Genomic DNA, 13,945 nt, shown 5'->3' with positions numbered 1-13,945 from the left:
TTACTTATCAAGAGATTATTCTTATATTATTACTTATTAATCATTGTATTCTTTTCCGCATGAACAACTGTACCTATTAGACTCAATGAGTGGCGCACGAAAGTGACATGAAGTTTAAGTGTCCCTGTGCACAAACGCAGCTCCATCGGACCACAGCCGTGCCCACTCACCCCTGTGCTGTCTCTGGCTGCTCCCAGGCTACGGGCATCATGATGGAGACAGCCCGGCCTGCAAATCCAAAAATATGTACTGTGCGGCCCTTGACAGAAGTTGACTGACACCAGTCTAGGCGATGACTTCAGTGACTTGAATGACAGTGGTAGCAATGGAGACAGAACAGTTAGGATACATTTCAAAGTTAGAAATGACAATCCTGGCTGTGGTCGAATTTGGGGGCCCGTGGGAAAGGAGGCCCCTCACTGGCGGTGCTTCAGGGGAGAAGAACGTTCTTTAGAGAGACTGGGCGTGTCTCGTCAACAAGTCTATTTTGAACTTGGTGGAGACGCATCCAGTCTAACATACCTTCTCAGATGCCGCCGTGGGCATTTGGGTACGCAAGCCTCAGAAGGTGTCAGCTTGTAGATGTAAATCTTGGAGTTATCATACAATTTTGGAACTGAAGTCCAGAGGAATCGATGGGCTCGGTGAGGGAAAGAGTGTGGAGAGAGTGTGGCAGACTTTGAGGAGCCTCGACATTCAGGAGCTGGGTGGAGAATGATCCCATGAGAGAAGTGGGGAAGAAACCGTCTGTGAGGTGGTCACAAAACCTGGAGCCACGGACCGGTAAAGGCGAAACGAGCAAGGATTTTGAGAGAGAGTGAGCAGGCAACGGTGTCGAATCCCGGTGTGAGTTCAAACGCGATTAGACGGCAGGTGTGTCCTCTGGATTTGGTGAGATCTGATGGTCTCCATTGGCACCGTCCAATAGAAGTGTAACGTGAGCCACAGATGTCACTTAAAACATTTAAATAGCCACATTTAAAAGTCAAAAGAGATGAAAATGACTGTGGCAATCTGTTTTTTTATAGCCCACTGTATTATTTTAACATGTAATCCATATAAAAGTATTTTTGAGAGATTTCTTTTTCTCACACTAAATCTTCAAAATCTGGTGTGCGTGGAAGGGAATGTTATACAGCCACACATCTCCATTTGGTCTTGCCACGTTTCAAGCGTCCACGAACCACACGTGGCTGCTGGCCCCCCACGCTGGAGGGACCAGCTCTCCACGCCTCACCACGGGGCCTCGGGCTCCCCTCTGCTGACACGGGCGATACCAGTTCTGATCTCATGAGGGCTGTTATGAGGAAGAAAATATATAGTTTCACAGAATCAAGAGAAGTGGCTCTGATGGCCATTCTTCTATTTTTCCAAAATGTAGGTACGTAGTTATTTTTTTCCAGCTGAAAAGTGGGAGTTATAAGTACTCTAACAACACAAAGAAAGTAAACGCCACCTAGAACCTCCGTCTCCAGATCTGATGTACATGCCCTCTGACTTGAAAAGTCCCCTATCCGGGCGCCGTCCTACACCTTGGCTGTGTTGGTTGTTACAAGAGCACCCCGGTCAAAACTCGCTTAACCATGTCCTTAAAGGGGGTGCCTCTTATTCCATGTTAATTATAGATTTCAGCAAAACTCATTTTAAAAACACGTGCAAACTACCCAAAAAGAAACCTATCTGGACACAAGGTTGTTTTTTTTTTGACAGAAATGTGACAACAGTGAACATACTGTGATATGCTTTTGCCTGGTTTGTTTCCTGATAAAAAATTTATACAATGCTGAATTGAAAAAGTAAAATTTAGTTGCCTTTCATCTCCCCCATCCCACTCCCTAACAACATTCATGATTAAAGTCTGGTATGTAATGTGTCAGGCACACACACATTCATACAAACACATGCACGTATTCATGGATGCATGCATACATGTGTCCACACACCCATCCATGGACACGTGCATACGTTCGTGCATATGTGTATTTGCATGTATGTTCACGTGCACACGTGTTCATGGGTGCATGCGTTCATACATGTATCTGTGCACACAGGCATGTAATGAGAAATTGGAAAACATAATAACATGATCACGGACAGCTTGCTATTTCATTCTTTTTCAACACTGTGTAGTATTCTACAGAATAGGAGTATTTTTGTTTATCAATTCCTTTTGGATTGTGTCCAATACTGGGAATAAAAACTTTTTTCTAATATAAAGTTTCTTGGTTGCATGTCTTTGTCAATACCTAAAGATAGATGTTATTTTATATATTTAAAGAAACAGATACAGGGTGTTTTTTTACATTTATGTTATTAAACATCTTTTTTTTAAACTCTCATCAATAATGGACATCCCAGCACGTAATCTGTGCACAAGAGCCCAGTTATTTCTGAGGATAAATTCCTAGAAGCACAATCTCTGGATCAATGGGTTCTCACGTAAAGTGTTGGAACACATTGCCAGCTGCCTCCGGAAGGTTAAATGTTTATTTTCCCATCAGCTGTATGTTTCCCAATGTCTTCACTCGGTATCACCGTCCTTCTCGAGTGTGACTGTCTGTTCACAGAGGTAAAAATGGATGGTGCTCCGTTAGTGGTTTGATGTATATTCTCTAACAGTGACATTGACTATCTTCTTCAGTTTCTCAGCCATTTGAATAATCTTCTTCCCAAATGTGTGGGCTAAAAAGGCTTTTGTTAGTAGTTGGCTCTGAGCTTCATTGAACTTGGAGCTGGAAAGATCTGGTTTCAATGCCAATCTCCTCCACGGACCACGATCTGGCCTTGAGCGAGTTGCCTCTGCTCTCTGAGCTGTGGACTCCTCCTCGCAAACAGAAGCTGCCACCCCAGGCTTCTGGGAGATTGAGTCCCCACAGGGAACCTCGTGGGTCCTTGGAAGGTGGAGGTTAGGCTTTGAGGGTCTATGAGGCTGGCTCCATCTGGGCTCTGCTGATGGGAATGAGCTCTATAGCCACGTAGTAAGCTGCCCGTCCTAGGAGGAATGCAAAGAGAAGCTGAACGGACACAGGGCTGTTTCAGGAAGCCCAGTTTTGGAGACCCACAGGTGTCCCCCAGACCCTAGGATTCTCTAGCTCTCAGACTGTTTCCTCTGTGGTCATGTCCCCTTCCCAAGGGTCCTTGGATTGGGGAGAAAAGTATTTGGCTACAGCAGGCTCTAAAAGCCCCAGGGAGCTGTGGGTGAAGGGCTTTTGCCCCCATGGGCGGTGGCATCAGGGTGGAGTTCGGTGCAGGACAGAATCCAGAGGCACCTGACCGGGCCCCGTCACAGTGGCCCTAACCCCCTCCCACTGATGCTCATTTGTAAATCTGCCCGACCTTGGCCTGCTGAGAGGCCCAGGGTCACGTGCTTTGGGGGCCTTGTCTGTCATTGTAGGTTTATTTCTGATGCTGTCACTGGCATGGCCGTTGTCACCATCTTGTTCTTCTTCCCGTCCCAAAGGCCCTCTCTCAAGTGGTGGTTTGACTTGAAAGGTAAGGGGGTCAGGGCTGGGGTCTCCAGGAGCTTGGGGAGTTCTGTGGCCTGGAGGTGGGGCCCGCATCTGGGACCTGCCCCCCCCCTGCATCTTCCCTGTTCCCCACCTGAGCGGTTACCTTGTCTGGGCGCATGGGGCTGCCAGAGGTGACTGCCCAGGGCAGAGTTACCCACTATGGCCCACGGGCCAAATATAGCTGGCTGCCCGCGTTCTCACAGCCCATGAGCTCAGAATGGCTTTCACATTTTTAAATGGTTGAAAAAATCAGGAGAAAAATATGCATGACACATGGACATGACCTGAAATTCAAATTTCAGTGTCCAGAAATAGTTTTTAATGCCTTCTGTAAGAAATGTGTGGGCTGATATTTTCTTTAGTTATTTAAGTACCTAAGCAATGGCCTCAATGTTGCCTCTTGGCCCACAGAGCCCAAAATATTTGCTTTCTGGTCCTGTTCACGGAAGACTTTCCTGCCCTTGGACTTGCAACTCAGTTGCGTAAGGGGCCAGACGTGAAACCTCGGGCTGGGTTTCAATGAATAGGAAGTGGTGGAGGGTGAGGCGAAAGTGCCAAAAAGCATGCAAATTCGGCTTCGAACAATCACTGAGCCCTCCCACACCATCCTTGGTCTTCAGAGCACCAACTCCTGACCCTCCTGGATTTCCAGCAGGTGTCTGCCAGGAAAAGGCGCCCACACCTGCCACCTGTGTGCCTGGCCCTTCTCTGTCTTGGGGGGGGGGGCGCCCGTCTCCATCTAAGGGGAGCGCTGAGCTCTGGGCCGGAGTGAGGCACAACTGAAGTAGTTTCTGTTGCTGAAGAAAATGGAGCATTCAAAGGAGAGTTTCAGTTGTGGAGGGTGGGGAATAAATACAGCCGATGGATCGGGCGGAGAGGGTTTGACGGGGTCCCACCGGCGGTTGCTGAGGCAGAGCTGGCCGTCTAGGAGGCCAGCCCTGGGTCCGAGGAGCGCAGGCCGTGGGCTCCGCGAAGTCGAGCGGGTGCCCTGGGCTCCACCATCTCTGCGTCTCCGGTCCCAGATGGCTCTCCCCGCCCTCCGCTCCACATGCCCTTCCTTGGTCTCTTCATAGTTCCTCCTGCTTCTTAGCTTTTGTGTCTTTCCAGCGTCTGCTTCCTCATAGCTCTTGCTTTTTTATCACTTCTGTTCCCCTGTAGTGTCTCCTCCCTGCCACTGCCCACTCACGTCCACAGCGGCTTCTGCTGCTTCCTGTCCCCCCGGTGCCCGTCCCCCCAGTGCCCGTCCCCCCGTAGCTTCTGGTCCTGCAGAGCCTGCTCCTTCGAGTCTGTCTGCTTCCTCGGAGCCTCGGCTTCCTCCCAGAAACTATTTTCTCATTGTTTCTGCTTCCTCCCAGTTTCCACATCCTGGTAGTCTCCACTCCCTCCCAGTTTCCATTTCCCCCAGGGAACCTCAGTTGCTAATGCCCCTCCTATGTCAGGTGGCCTCTCTGTCTAGTCTTCCACCTTTTATTATCACTTCTTTTTGCCCAGTGATCTCTCTATTTCCCACAGATACTTCTGAGAGTAAGAATCTGGTTGGTCTGGCTTATTCTTTATATATATATATATATATATATATATATATATATATATATATATATATATATATAAGCTGTGTTGAGATATAATTTACATGCTGTATAAATCACCCATTCAATGGTTTTCAGTCTATTCACAGAGTTGTACAGGCACAAACACAACCAACGTTAGAATATTTTCATCACCCCACGAAGAAAGCCTGGTTCATTAGCGGTCACTCCTGCCCCTCCCTGCAAGCCCTAGACGACCACCAGTCTACTTTCTTTATAGATTTCCCTATTCTAGATAAGTTTTTTTAAATAAATGTAACCATAGTTATATATGTGATCCTTTGTGACTGGCTGCTTTCAATGAACATGTTTTTACGCTTGAGCCATATTCAAACATGAATCAGTACTTCTTTTTGTGATAGATTCCGCCCCCCCGCACCCAGCGGCCTCGTAGCCTCATTGATTCCTGCCCAGGCTGTGGCGTGGCTCCTCCGGGTCAGGTTCCGTCCGTGGTTCTGCCACTGGGGGTGGGCTCACAGGCCCAGAGCTGCCTCTGGGCTGGGGGCAGATGCCCTAGATGTCTGCTACCCCAGCTCAGTTAGTGTTTGCTAGGTGACCTCGAACGAGTGCCTGTATTCTCTGGGCCTTGCTTCCCCACTTAGAAATCAGCAGGTCCCCCTGAGACACGCCAAACCTCTGGCCTTCCTAGTTCTGCTGAATGGAGGCTGTGGACTCAGACTCCTGCAGGGAAGAGACACTCACGTAGGCAGCAGACTGGGTGCAGGACGGTCTGTTTCAGGCGACATGGCCCTCCCTGTCCATCTTCCTTCCACACGTTTGAAACAGAGAACGGTTTCTGTCTTACAAGAAAATAGCGCCTGGGGCTGATAGGAAGTGGGAAGACCCGGTGGGAAGTAGGATTTTGTGGGACGCCCGTCCGTGTGTGTTTTGCCCACGGCTGTTTCATGCCACCGTGGCAGCCTAGTTCCAACAGCGGCCACAAAGTCTAAAGGACCCACCCACTCCCTAGCCCCCTGCAGAGAAGTGTGCTGACCCCTGTTCTAACCACTGCGCATGCCGCCGCTTTGGAAAACATAAAAATCATCTCATAATTCCACAGGCCGACGGTTCCCGTAGCCTTTTTCTCCGTAATATCCTTCCTCTTTCTTTCCTCTCTGTACAGCCAGTGCCAAAGAGAGCCTTTTGTTCTGTGTGAAGATGAAAGTAACGCTTCCCCAGAGGGCTGCTGAGAGATTGCAGGGGGTCCTGGGTGCGGAGTGCTGGGTCCCAGGAGATCCTCAAGGTGCAGGGAGCCGTGAAAACCGTTTTGTTCTGAGTAGGGCACATGCCCCACCATGATGCCGTGGGTTTTCTCCCTCACGCTCCAGAATCAGATGCTAGAGTTGGGGTGTGGCTTCCTGGAGGACCCTGAATGTCCCCACAGAGACGGGGCTGCAGGGACCCGGGTCCGCCCCTCAGAACGAGTGTCTTCTCTCTGCCCAGCCTCCAACACGGAGACAAAGCCGCTGCTGACGTGGAGGAAGGCCCAGGACACCATCCCCTGGAGCATCATCCTTCTCCTGGGCGGAGGCTTCGCCATGGCCAAGGGCTGCGAGGTAAGAACGGCAGGCGGGCTGCGGGCCGGAGGTGTGGGCGGGCCCAGCCACAGCCGCAGGCTCAGCATAAGCGGCAGTGATGCCACAGGCCCAGCAGGCACCACCTCATTTGCCAGTTGGGATAATCATAGTTCCCATCTCAGTGCCTGGTGCTGCGAAGGAGGAGAGGAAAAAGGTATGACCGGACCCTCAAGGAGCTCACGTTGAACGTAGTGCTGTTACTGGTACCAGTAACGTCACGACTCTGTGTTCTCCGAGCACAGAGGAGCAACACCCCGCGTTGTGCTTGCCCGTCCAATGTGCTTTACCAATAGCTGACTTCCACTCTCCCAGCAAGCCTAGGTGGTCCATGCCATCCTAATCTCCATCCTATAGACTAGGAAAGGAAGGCACAGAGAGGTAAAGCAACTTGCCCAAGGCCACACAGCTATGTGCTTGGGATTGGACTCCAGGTAGTTTGGCTCCAGAATGTGTGCTGTTAGTCACTGTAATATAAATGTTAGATATTTTTACTATTAACTAATTATTAATGTTATTCTAGAGGGTTCTGTGAGCTCAGAGGCAGGGCTGGGACTAGAGGGAGGCAAGGGAGCCCCCAAGGGTGCAGGATGTCAGAAGATGCTCAGTCTCGAGGTCATTGGCCCTGCTCAGAAGAGGAACAGCTTCAGTGTCCGGCACGAGGCACAATGTGTCATCTCACTGGGCTGCACACGGGCCCGAGGGTCCCCGTAATATTTTCAACTCCCACTTTACAACTAGGAAAACGAAGGCGTGGAAAAATTAAGCAACCCTCTTAAAATCACAAAATCACACTCTGCTAGGAGCTGAGGTTCAAACTTCTGTCAATGGAATTTCAGAGTCCAGGCTCCCAGTGACCGGGCCGGTCTCGAGAGCTTCCCAAGTGCCGGGCGCTGCTGGAAGCGCTTTGCCCATATGGACCGTATCGGTCTTCATGAACACCACCAAAGTGGACGCTGGTGCTGCCCCCCTTGAAAGATGAGGACCAGAGAGGCAACAGGAGATGGGAGGGCCAGGATTACAACCACAGCTGACGATGCGGGGGCCCCGCCGCCCCGACATTGCGCCGTGTGAACCCACACATTCAAAACCCAACCAGCAGAAGAGCCATCTAAAATGAAGGTGAAGGACACCCGCATCTACTTCTCAGATTGCTCTCTTTTTAAATTCAATTGAAAATTCCAGGTTCAAATAGTGTTACACTGCGAGATACCCATGAAGGTCTATACCAGTCGGAAGCCCGGGCTTGGGGACCCGAGTACCTGGATTCGAACCGGAGCTCTGTCACCCCTCGCTGGGGCACTTCGGGCAAGTCCCTTCACCCCTCTGGGCACTAGTTTTCTCACCTATGAATTGGCTCGAGGTTCTTACTCTACCGGGCGGTTGGAAGCCGTGAAAGATGATGATGCTGATGTGGTCCCCGGCACACAGGGGGTGCTGCGCGTCCTCATACCCTGGCTCGTGCAGGCTTTGCTTCCAGGAAGCAGACAGGGGGTATATTAGGTTATTTGGGGACTGTGAGGTCATCTCCTGTGGCAAGGGTGAGGCAGACCCCCCCATAACGCGTCCACCAAACCTCTGGTCGCCAAACTGAGAGAGCCCTTCAGAGATGTCCCAGGTGGTCCAAGATGGCCAGGCCTTTCTATCCCGAATCCCTCCATCATCCGTGGGCTCGGGCCTCCCCAGGAGCAGGCGTGACCTTGGGCAAGGCCACCCTTGAGTCTGGGGCTGACAGCGAAGGTCGTCTGCTGTCCGCTCTCCCTGTGCTGGGGCAACAAGGCCCTTTAGAAAGGCGGTTCTGGGGGCGCGCTTAGGTTCCCACCCAGCTACTCTTTTTCGTGAACTACATTTTTATTTTATTCACTTTTTCAGTAAATAACATAGTTTCAAAATGAGCCAAAGGATGGATGAGCAAAAGTATTCTTGGTGTCTCCATTTTAAGAATCCCAAAGACCAGAGAGGTTAAGTGACGGATTCTAGGTAACACAGCTCATAGGTAGCAGAGCTGGGATTTGAATGGGTGTCTGTCTGATAACGCTCACAACTGCCTCCTACTGGAGATGTATTAAGGAGGGCTTCTCAGAGGAAGTGACATGTTATCCAGGCCTTAAGAGGACCATGCAATGCAAAGGTAGAAAGCACGGGTGTGGCATGAAGCCACTGGGTTAGAGTCACAAATCTTTTACCTCTTAGCTGTGCGCCTCAGTTTGCTCGTCTGCAAAATAGGAATACTGATGCATCCCATCTCATAGCGTCATTACAATGATTAAATGCATCCATATATGTGCAGAACTTAGAACATGGCCTACAGAACTGGTTATTATGGTTGGATATCGGGGAAAAAGAGGGAATTCAGGGTCAAGGATGACACAATGGTTTTTGCCCTGAGCAACTCTGTGGAAATGGTGTGTTTACAGAGATGCACCGAGCCCGGCCTGAGGCAGGAGACGGAGAGGTGACCCCACACCCCAGAGGCTTCTCTGAGCTCAGAGCGTGGTGGGCAAAGCCTGCCTCTCAATGGAGGCTGGGCTGCAGGGCCGCTGAGCATGCTGGGAGGCCAGGCTGGCTCCTGGCCCAGCCCCAGGAGCAGGCTGGGATTTCTGTTCAAGGGGAGCTTTGTGTGGCAGCTGCCGCCTTCCCGCGGGGCCCTGCTGGTGTCGGCCCCTCCCCAGGCAGTGCAGCCTGCCCCGGAGGGACCAGACTGCTCTTGGCACATCCTGCTTCCTAGCCCCTGCCCGGTGCCCTTGCCAGGCCTCAGAGGCCTCCTGTGGCTTAGGGGTCCTCAGATGGGGCTGGGGTGAGTCTGGGCATGTGGACTCCCACGTGCTGGATCTGCAGGGCTGGAATCAGATCCCAGGGCTTACTCTGAGCTCGGGCAACTCGCTGACACCCGCTCCGTGTTCTCACCGGTTTTCTCCTGCCTCCCCAAGGCCTGGCTCCCCAGTTGTTTAGACTCTAGTGTGAAAGCTCCCTCTGGCCCCCACACAGACCCGGTCAGCCCCTGTCTCGCTCCTCCCGGCACCTCCACTGCAGTCCTTCCAACCCCTTAGCGCTCCTCGGCCACACTAGTCATCTGCTTCGAGGGACCTTTGCACTGCCTTCTCTCTGCCGAATGGTCTCCCCTGAGATCTCTGGGTCCTCACCCTTCACCTCTCAACTATGAGGTCACCACACAGAATAGGCCGACACATGTAAATAGACCGACACATGTAAAGTAGCCTCCCCACCTACACGGTCACTCTCCATTTACTGCTCTGCTCATCCTCTGTCTACCCTCATGTGGCCCTGTTCACTCTTCTGTTTACTAGTGTCTCTTACCAGAATGGAAGGTCTGTGAGGGCAAGAATGGTATCTGTCTTATCTGCCGTGTGCCGTGCCTTCTGAGTGAGTAATATTAGTGGGCCCGCCCTGCAGGATGGGCTGTGTTTGAGGGTCGGTGACTTGATGGGGGCGTGGACAGCGCCCAGCAGGGGGCTGGTGTGTACCCGACCTGGAAACCGGGGTCTCCCCCAACCTCGCTACTCTCATTATTATTAGAATTTTACCATCTCATGGATGAAAAGCTGGCCTTGTTCTGGCACCGTCATGCACATCTCATTTAAGCTCCAGCACAGCAAACCAGCCTACGAATGTACTGAGGTCACCAAAGGTCACTCTGTTAAATCAGAGTGGAGCAAGCAGGAAGGAGCGTCTTCTTCCCAGTCCCTCATTTCCTGCTGGAGATCTGAGTTTTACTGTTGTGGTTGTTGTTGTTATTTTAATTGGAAAAGTGGCCCAATGGAATGATTAAGAGTCACACTGTGAGCTATAAGTTCCAGTTATAGGGCAAGTCATCTCACTTATTTGGGCAAATCACAACTCCTTGGTGCCCCCATTTCTTTAACCATAAAATGCAGAGAGTTCTAGTACTTTGCTCATGGGGTTGCCATGAAAATTAGATAGGTTAATAGTAGCAAAATACCTATAAGAGCGCCCAATTTATTTAATTGTTCAATTAAATAAATAACAATAAATCATGTTCGGTACAGGAACTGTTTTCACGCATACTCGTTTAACCCTTACCACAACCCCTTGGAGAAGTCAAGGAACAGAGATGTTCGTTAATTTGCCCGAGATCACACAGCTTGTAGGCAGTACAATGGTTTGAATGCTCACCTCACATAGGCAGCCTTCTCTCTTTCCTTTCCTTTCCTTTAATCGAATTCACAGGCTCTGTACCTAAGAATTAGGGTACAGAGTTGCACACACACAGTGGAGCCTACTGTGATTTATGAATCTTGCAAAGGATGGCCACAGGTGTTTTCTATTGAGGGTTCAACTTTAAGCGTTTAACTTATACCATAACACCCTCCTTGCCAGACGCAACCCTGCGGTTATCAAAGAGACCTAGAAAAGGACTTGATTGACGTGGGAGACGAGGCGGCAGAGGAAGAGAGCACTGTCCTGCCAGCTCAACCCCCCTCCTATCCCTCGACGTGACCTCAGGCACCTCTGGGCATCCTCGAGGGTCATAAGGAACAGGATTTCACAGCCACGGCACTGGGTGACTTCTGAGGGTCCTGACACGTCTGGCATGTCACCACTTGATGCTACTAATGACAGCTGACCTGTGCTGGGCACACACCAGGTGCCCAAGCACTTTACTAAGATGCTTTATAGATTAGCTCCTTTTCTCCCAACAATAACGGTCTGAGATAGGTACTGAGATATCCCCAGGTACAGAGAAGGAAAGTGAGGCACAGAGGGGTTAAGCTACTTGATCAGGACGTCACAGCTGGAAGGGATGAAGGTGGGGAGCATACTGAGTCTGACTCCAGGGCCCTTTCTCCTCACCCTCTGGCTACACGGGGCGCTGTGTGTTTCCAAGGAAACAGAGCTTCTGAATCCTAAGGGAATGGGAGTGGCAGGTGAAGCCCTCTGGAGCCCTCAAGAGAACCCCAGGCACTTGGGGATTTCCCTCTCTCGTGAAGCTGCCAGACCTCACTCTGGCCGTGGAAACCAAGCCAAAGGCCTGAGTGGCCGCTGGTCGTTGGCTGGAAGCCCGTCACCCAGAAGTCTGGCTACGGGGAAGTTCTTGGCTTCTCCTTCCTGCAAGTCATTAACATTCCCTCTCTCCAGCCTCTCTCTATTTAACTGCACACACTGCTGTCGGTCCCTTTGCCAAAGTGGTGGCCTTGGGGGAAACCAGTGGCCTCGTTTTCCCCTTGAAAGTTTCCCTGGGCCCGGAAGGGGCTGGGGTCCTGACTCGGCCAAGCGCCATAATTTCTAGGCTCTCAGACAAACGGTGCAGACATAAAAGAAACAGCATAATTTTACAAGGCCTCTTCTAGGGAAAAATATTTTGAAGCATGTTTGTTCATTGAAGGTAATTTTCAAGTCAGATCACAGGGACCAGTGTGTGGGTTAATTCATTGAAAAGCAGTATGCTGTGTTCTAGAAGCCCTTACAAAGTTTTAGGTTCTTTACAAACAGTACCTTTGCTATTAATCATAGAAGAAATGTATGAAGTTTCTTTGGTAGACCAAAGTGTATTGGTACCAGATGACACTGGGTTGATAAAAGGGCTGTGATGACACACACTTGATTATAAATATTAGGGGACTAACCCAACTCTGCCTTCCATCAACATCTAAGCTTATGCCTTTGTTATCTTTGTTTAAAAAACAACAACAAAAAAAACACTGGACCCGCGGGACACGACTTGGTAGGTTTTTAAGATATTGCTGCACGGCACCACCAGGTGGCAGAATAGAGCAGAATTTTACACCTTCAGCTTAGCTGCTTTGGAATCCTAATGAAAGTGTGTCAGAACTCTCGGTATTTAAGGATACTGTCTCCCAGGTACTCCTCAGGCAGGAGGTCTGACGGTATACATAGTGTATGCTTGCAAACAGAGTAACTCTCTGAGAATTCAGTGGAGAGAGCTTGGAGATAATTCTGCAGTTCTGACGGCAGAGTAGTCTAGGGCCAGCAAGGGGGCAGACAGTCTAACAGGACCTTCCTCTATCCTGCTGCCCTCAGGGCATCTCTGGACATTGCTCGTCATATGAAGAGGGGCAGTGGCAGACCGGTGTGTCCAAATGAGGGCACCCGGGTGACAGAGAGTTTTGCTGGAGCACGTTAGCTTACAGAAGCGTGTGGTCCTAAGTGTGAAAGGCACCTCAGTCATTACTTTTGGGTGCCGTGAGCATCACAGAAGCTTTCCCAGGCTCAGGTCGCTCCTCCGTAACACAGGGACGAATGTGTACCTTATAGGGTGGCAGGGAAGACTCAGGGTACATGCAGGTACCTGGCACCCTGTAAAGCCACAGTCATGCTGATGGTTGTGATAATGAATAATAATACAATGTTATAACATTCATATTTGTGTTATCATGTAATAAATGTCCTTATTATTGGTCACAAAATCTTTATAATCATATTGATAGTATTATATTTAATACATACTTGATACATATATATGATATATAGTATATCTAATATATGTTATACAGTTGATGCATATTAATATATAATAATTAAAAGACTAAGGTTTTGTATAACATTTGCATTAATATCATTTTAACTAATAACTGTCATTGGAATAATGTGGAGATTTGTCCTGGAGAATCCCATTCCCCTCTCCCATTCCAGTTAGAACTTACTGGTGCTAGGCCCAAAGAGACTGTTTGGAGAACCTGCTGGAGTGTCTGAGGGTCCAAGGCTTCGGGCCCCAGGTCTATAGCATATGGAATAGAGAAGAGTTCAAGAAACAGAGATGATTCAAGTCCAGGCTCAAATGTGTGACCTTGGACATGTCACTTAGCCCCTCTGAACCTCAGACTCTGTATCTAGGAGGGAGCACCGTTGTCGGCACTGTGATTGGCTCCAGCCCTCCCGCCCAGGCCCTGCCCTCCGGGGTGGCAGCCCAGGCGGGCTGGGGTGTGAAGAGACGCCCCTTGCCTCCCCCCGCAGCAGTCCGGGCTGTCCATGTGGATCAGCGACCAGCTGCACCCGCTGGAGAACGTGCCGCCCATGCTGGCTGTCCTGATCATCACCTCGGTCATCATCTTCTTCACCGAGTTTGCCAGTAACACGGCCACCATCATCATCTTCCTGCCCGTCCTGGCGGAGCTGGTGAGGGTCCTTCTGGGGAAGAGGGGGAGGTGGGGAGCACTCTTGCTCGGGGGCCTCCGACAACACAGGTCAGACAGCTTTCCCTGCCGGCGGGAGCGCCACCAGGGAGCTCCCCTGTCCCCGTTCTCTTCCGAAATGCACCGAAGTGTCAGAACCC

General features: G+C 50.4%; 1 protein-coding gene across 4 annotated transcripts in view; it reads left to right on the top strand.

The window, feature by feature from the left end:
- SLC13A3 (solute carrier family 13 member 3) overlaps positions 1 to 13,945 on the top strand; it is a 59,712-nt gene that overhangs the window by 39,791 nt on the left and 5,976 nt on the right. For all 4 annotated transcript variants that reach the window (XM_053671065.1, XM_037164448.2, XM_053671064.1 and 1 more), the window contains 3 exons: positions 3,395 to 3,492; positions 6,542 to 6,654; positions 13,627 to 13,788. In XM_053671065.1, the coding sequence (XP_053527040.1) occupies positions 3,395 to 3,492; positions 6,542 to 6,654; positions 13,627 to 13,788 (373 nt within the window). The remainder of the gene's footprint in view (positions 1 to 3,394; positions 3,493 to 6,541; positions 6,655 to 13,626; positions 13,789 to 13,945) is intronic.

The sequence above is a fragment of the Artibeus jamaicensis genome, unplaced genomic scaffold, assembly GCF_021234435.1.
Source record: "Artibeus jamaicensis isolate MK-2021 breed Jamaican fruit bat unplaced genomic scaffold, CSHL_Jam_final contig_685, whole genome shotgun sequence".
In the NCBI taxonomy this organism is placed as follows: domain Eukaryota; kingdom Metazoa; phylum Chordata; class Mammalia; order Chiroptera; family Phyllostomidae; genus Artibeus; species Artibeus jamaicensis.
Note: the sequence above shows the minus strand (reverse complement) of the source record. Positions and strands in the feature narration are given on the sequence as shown.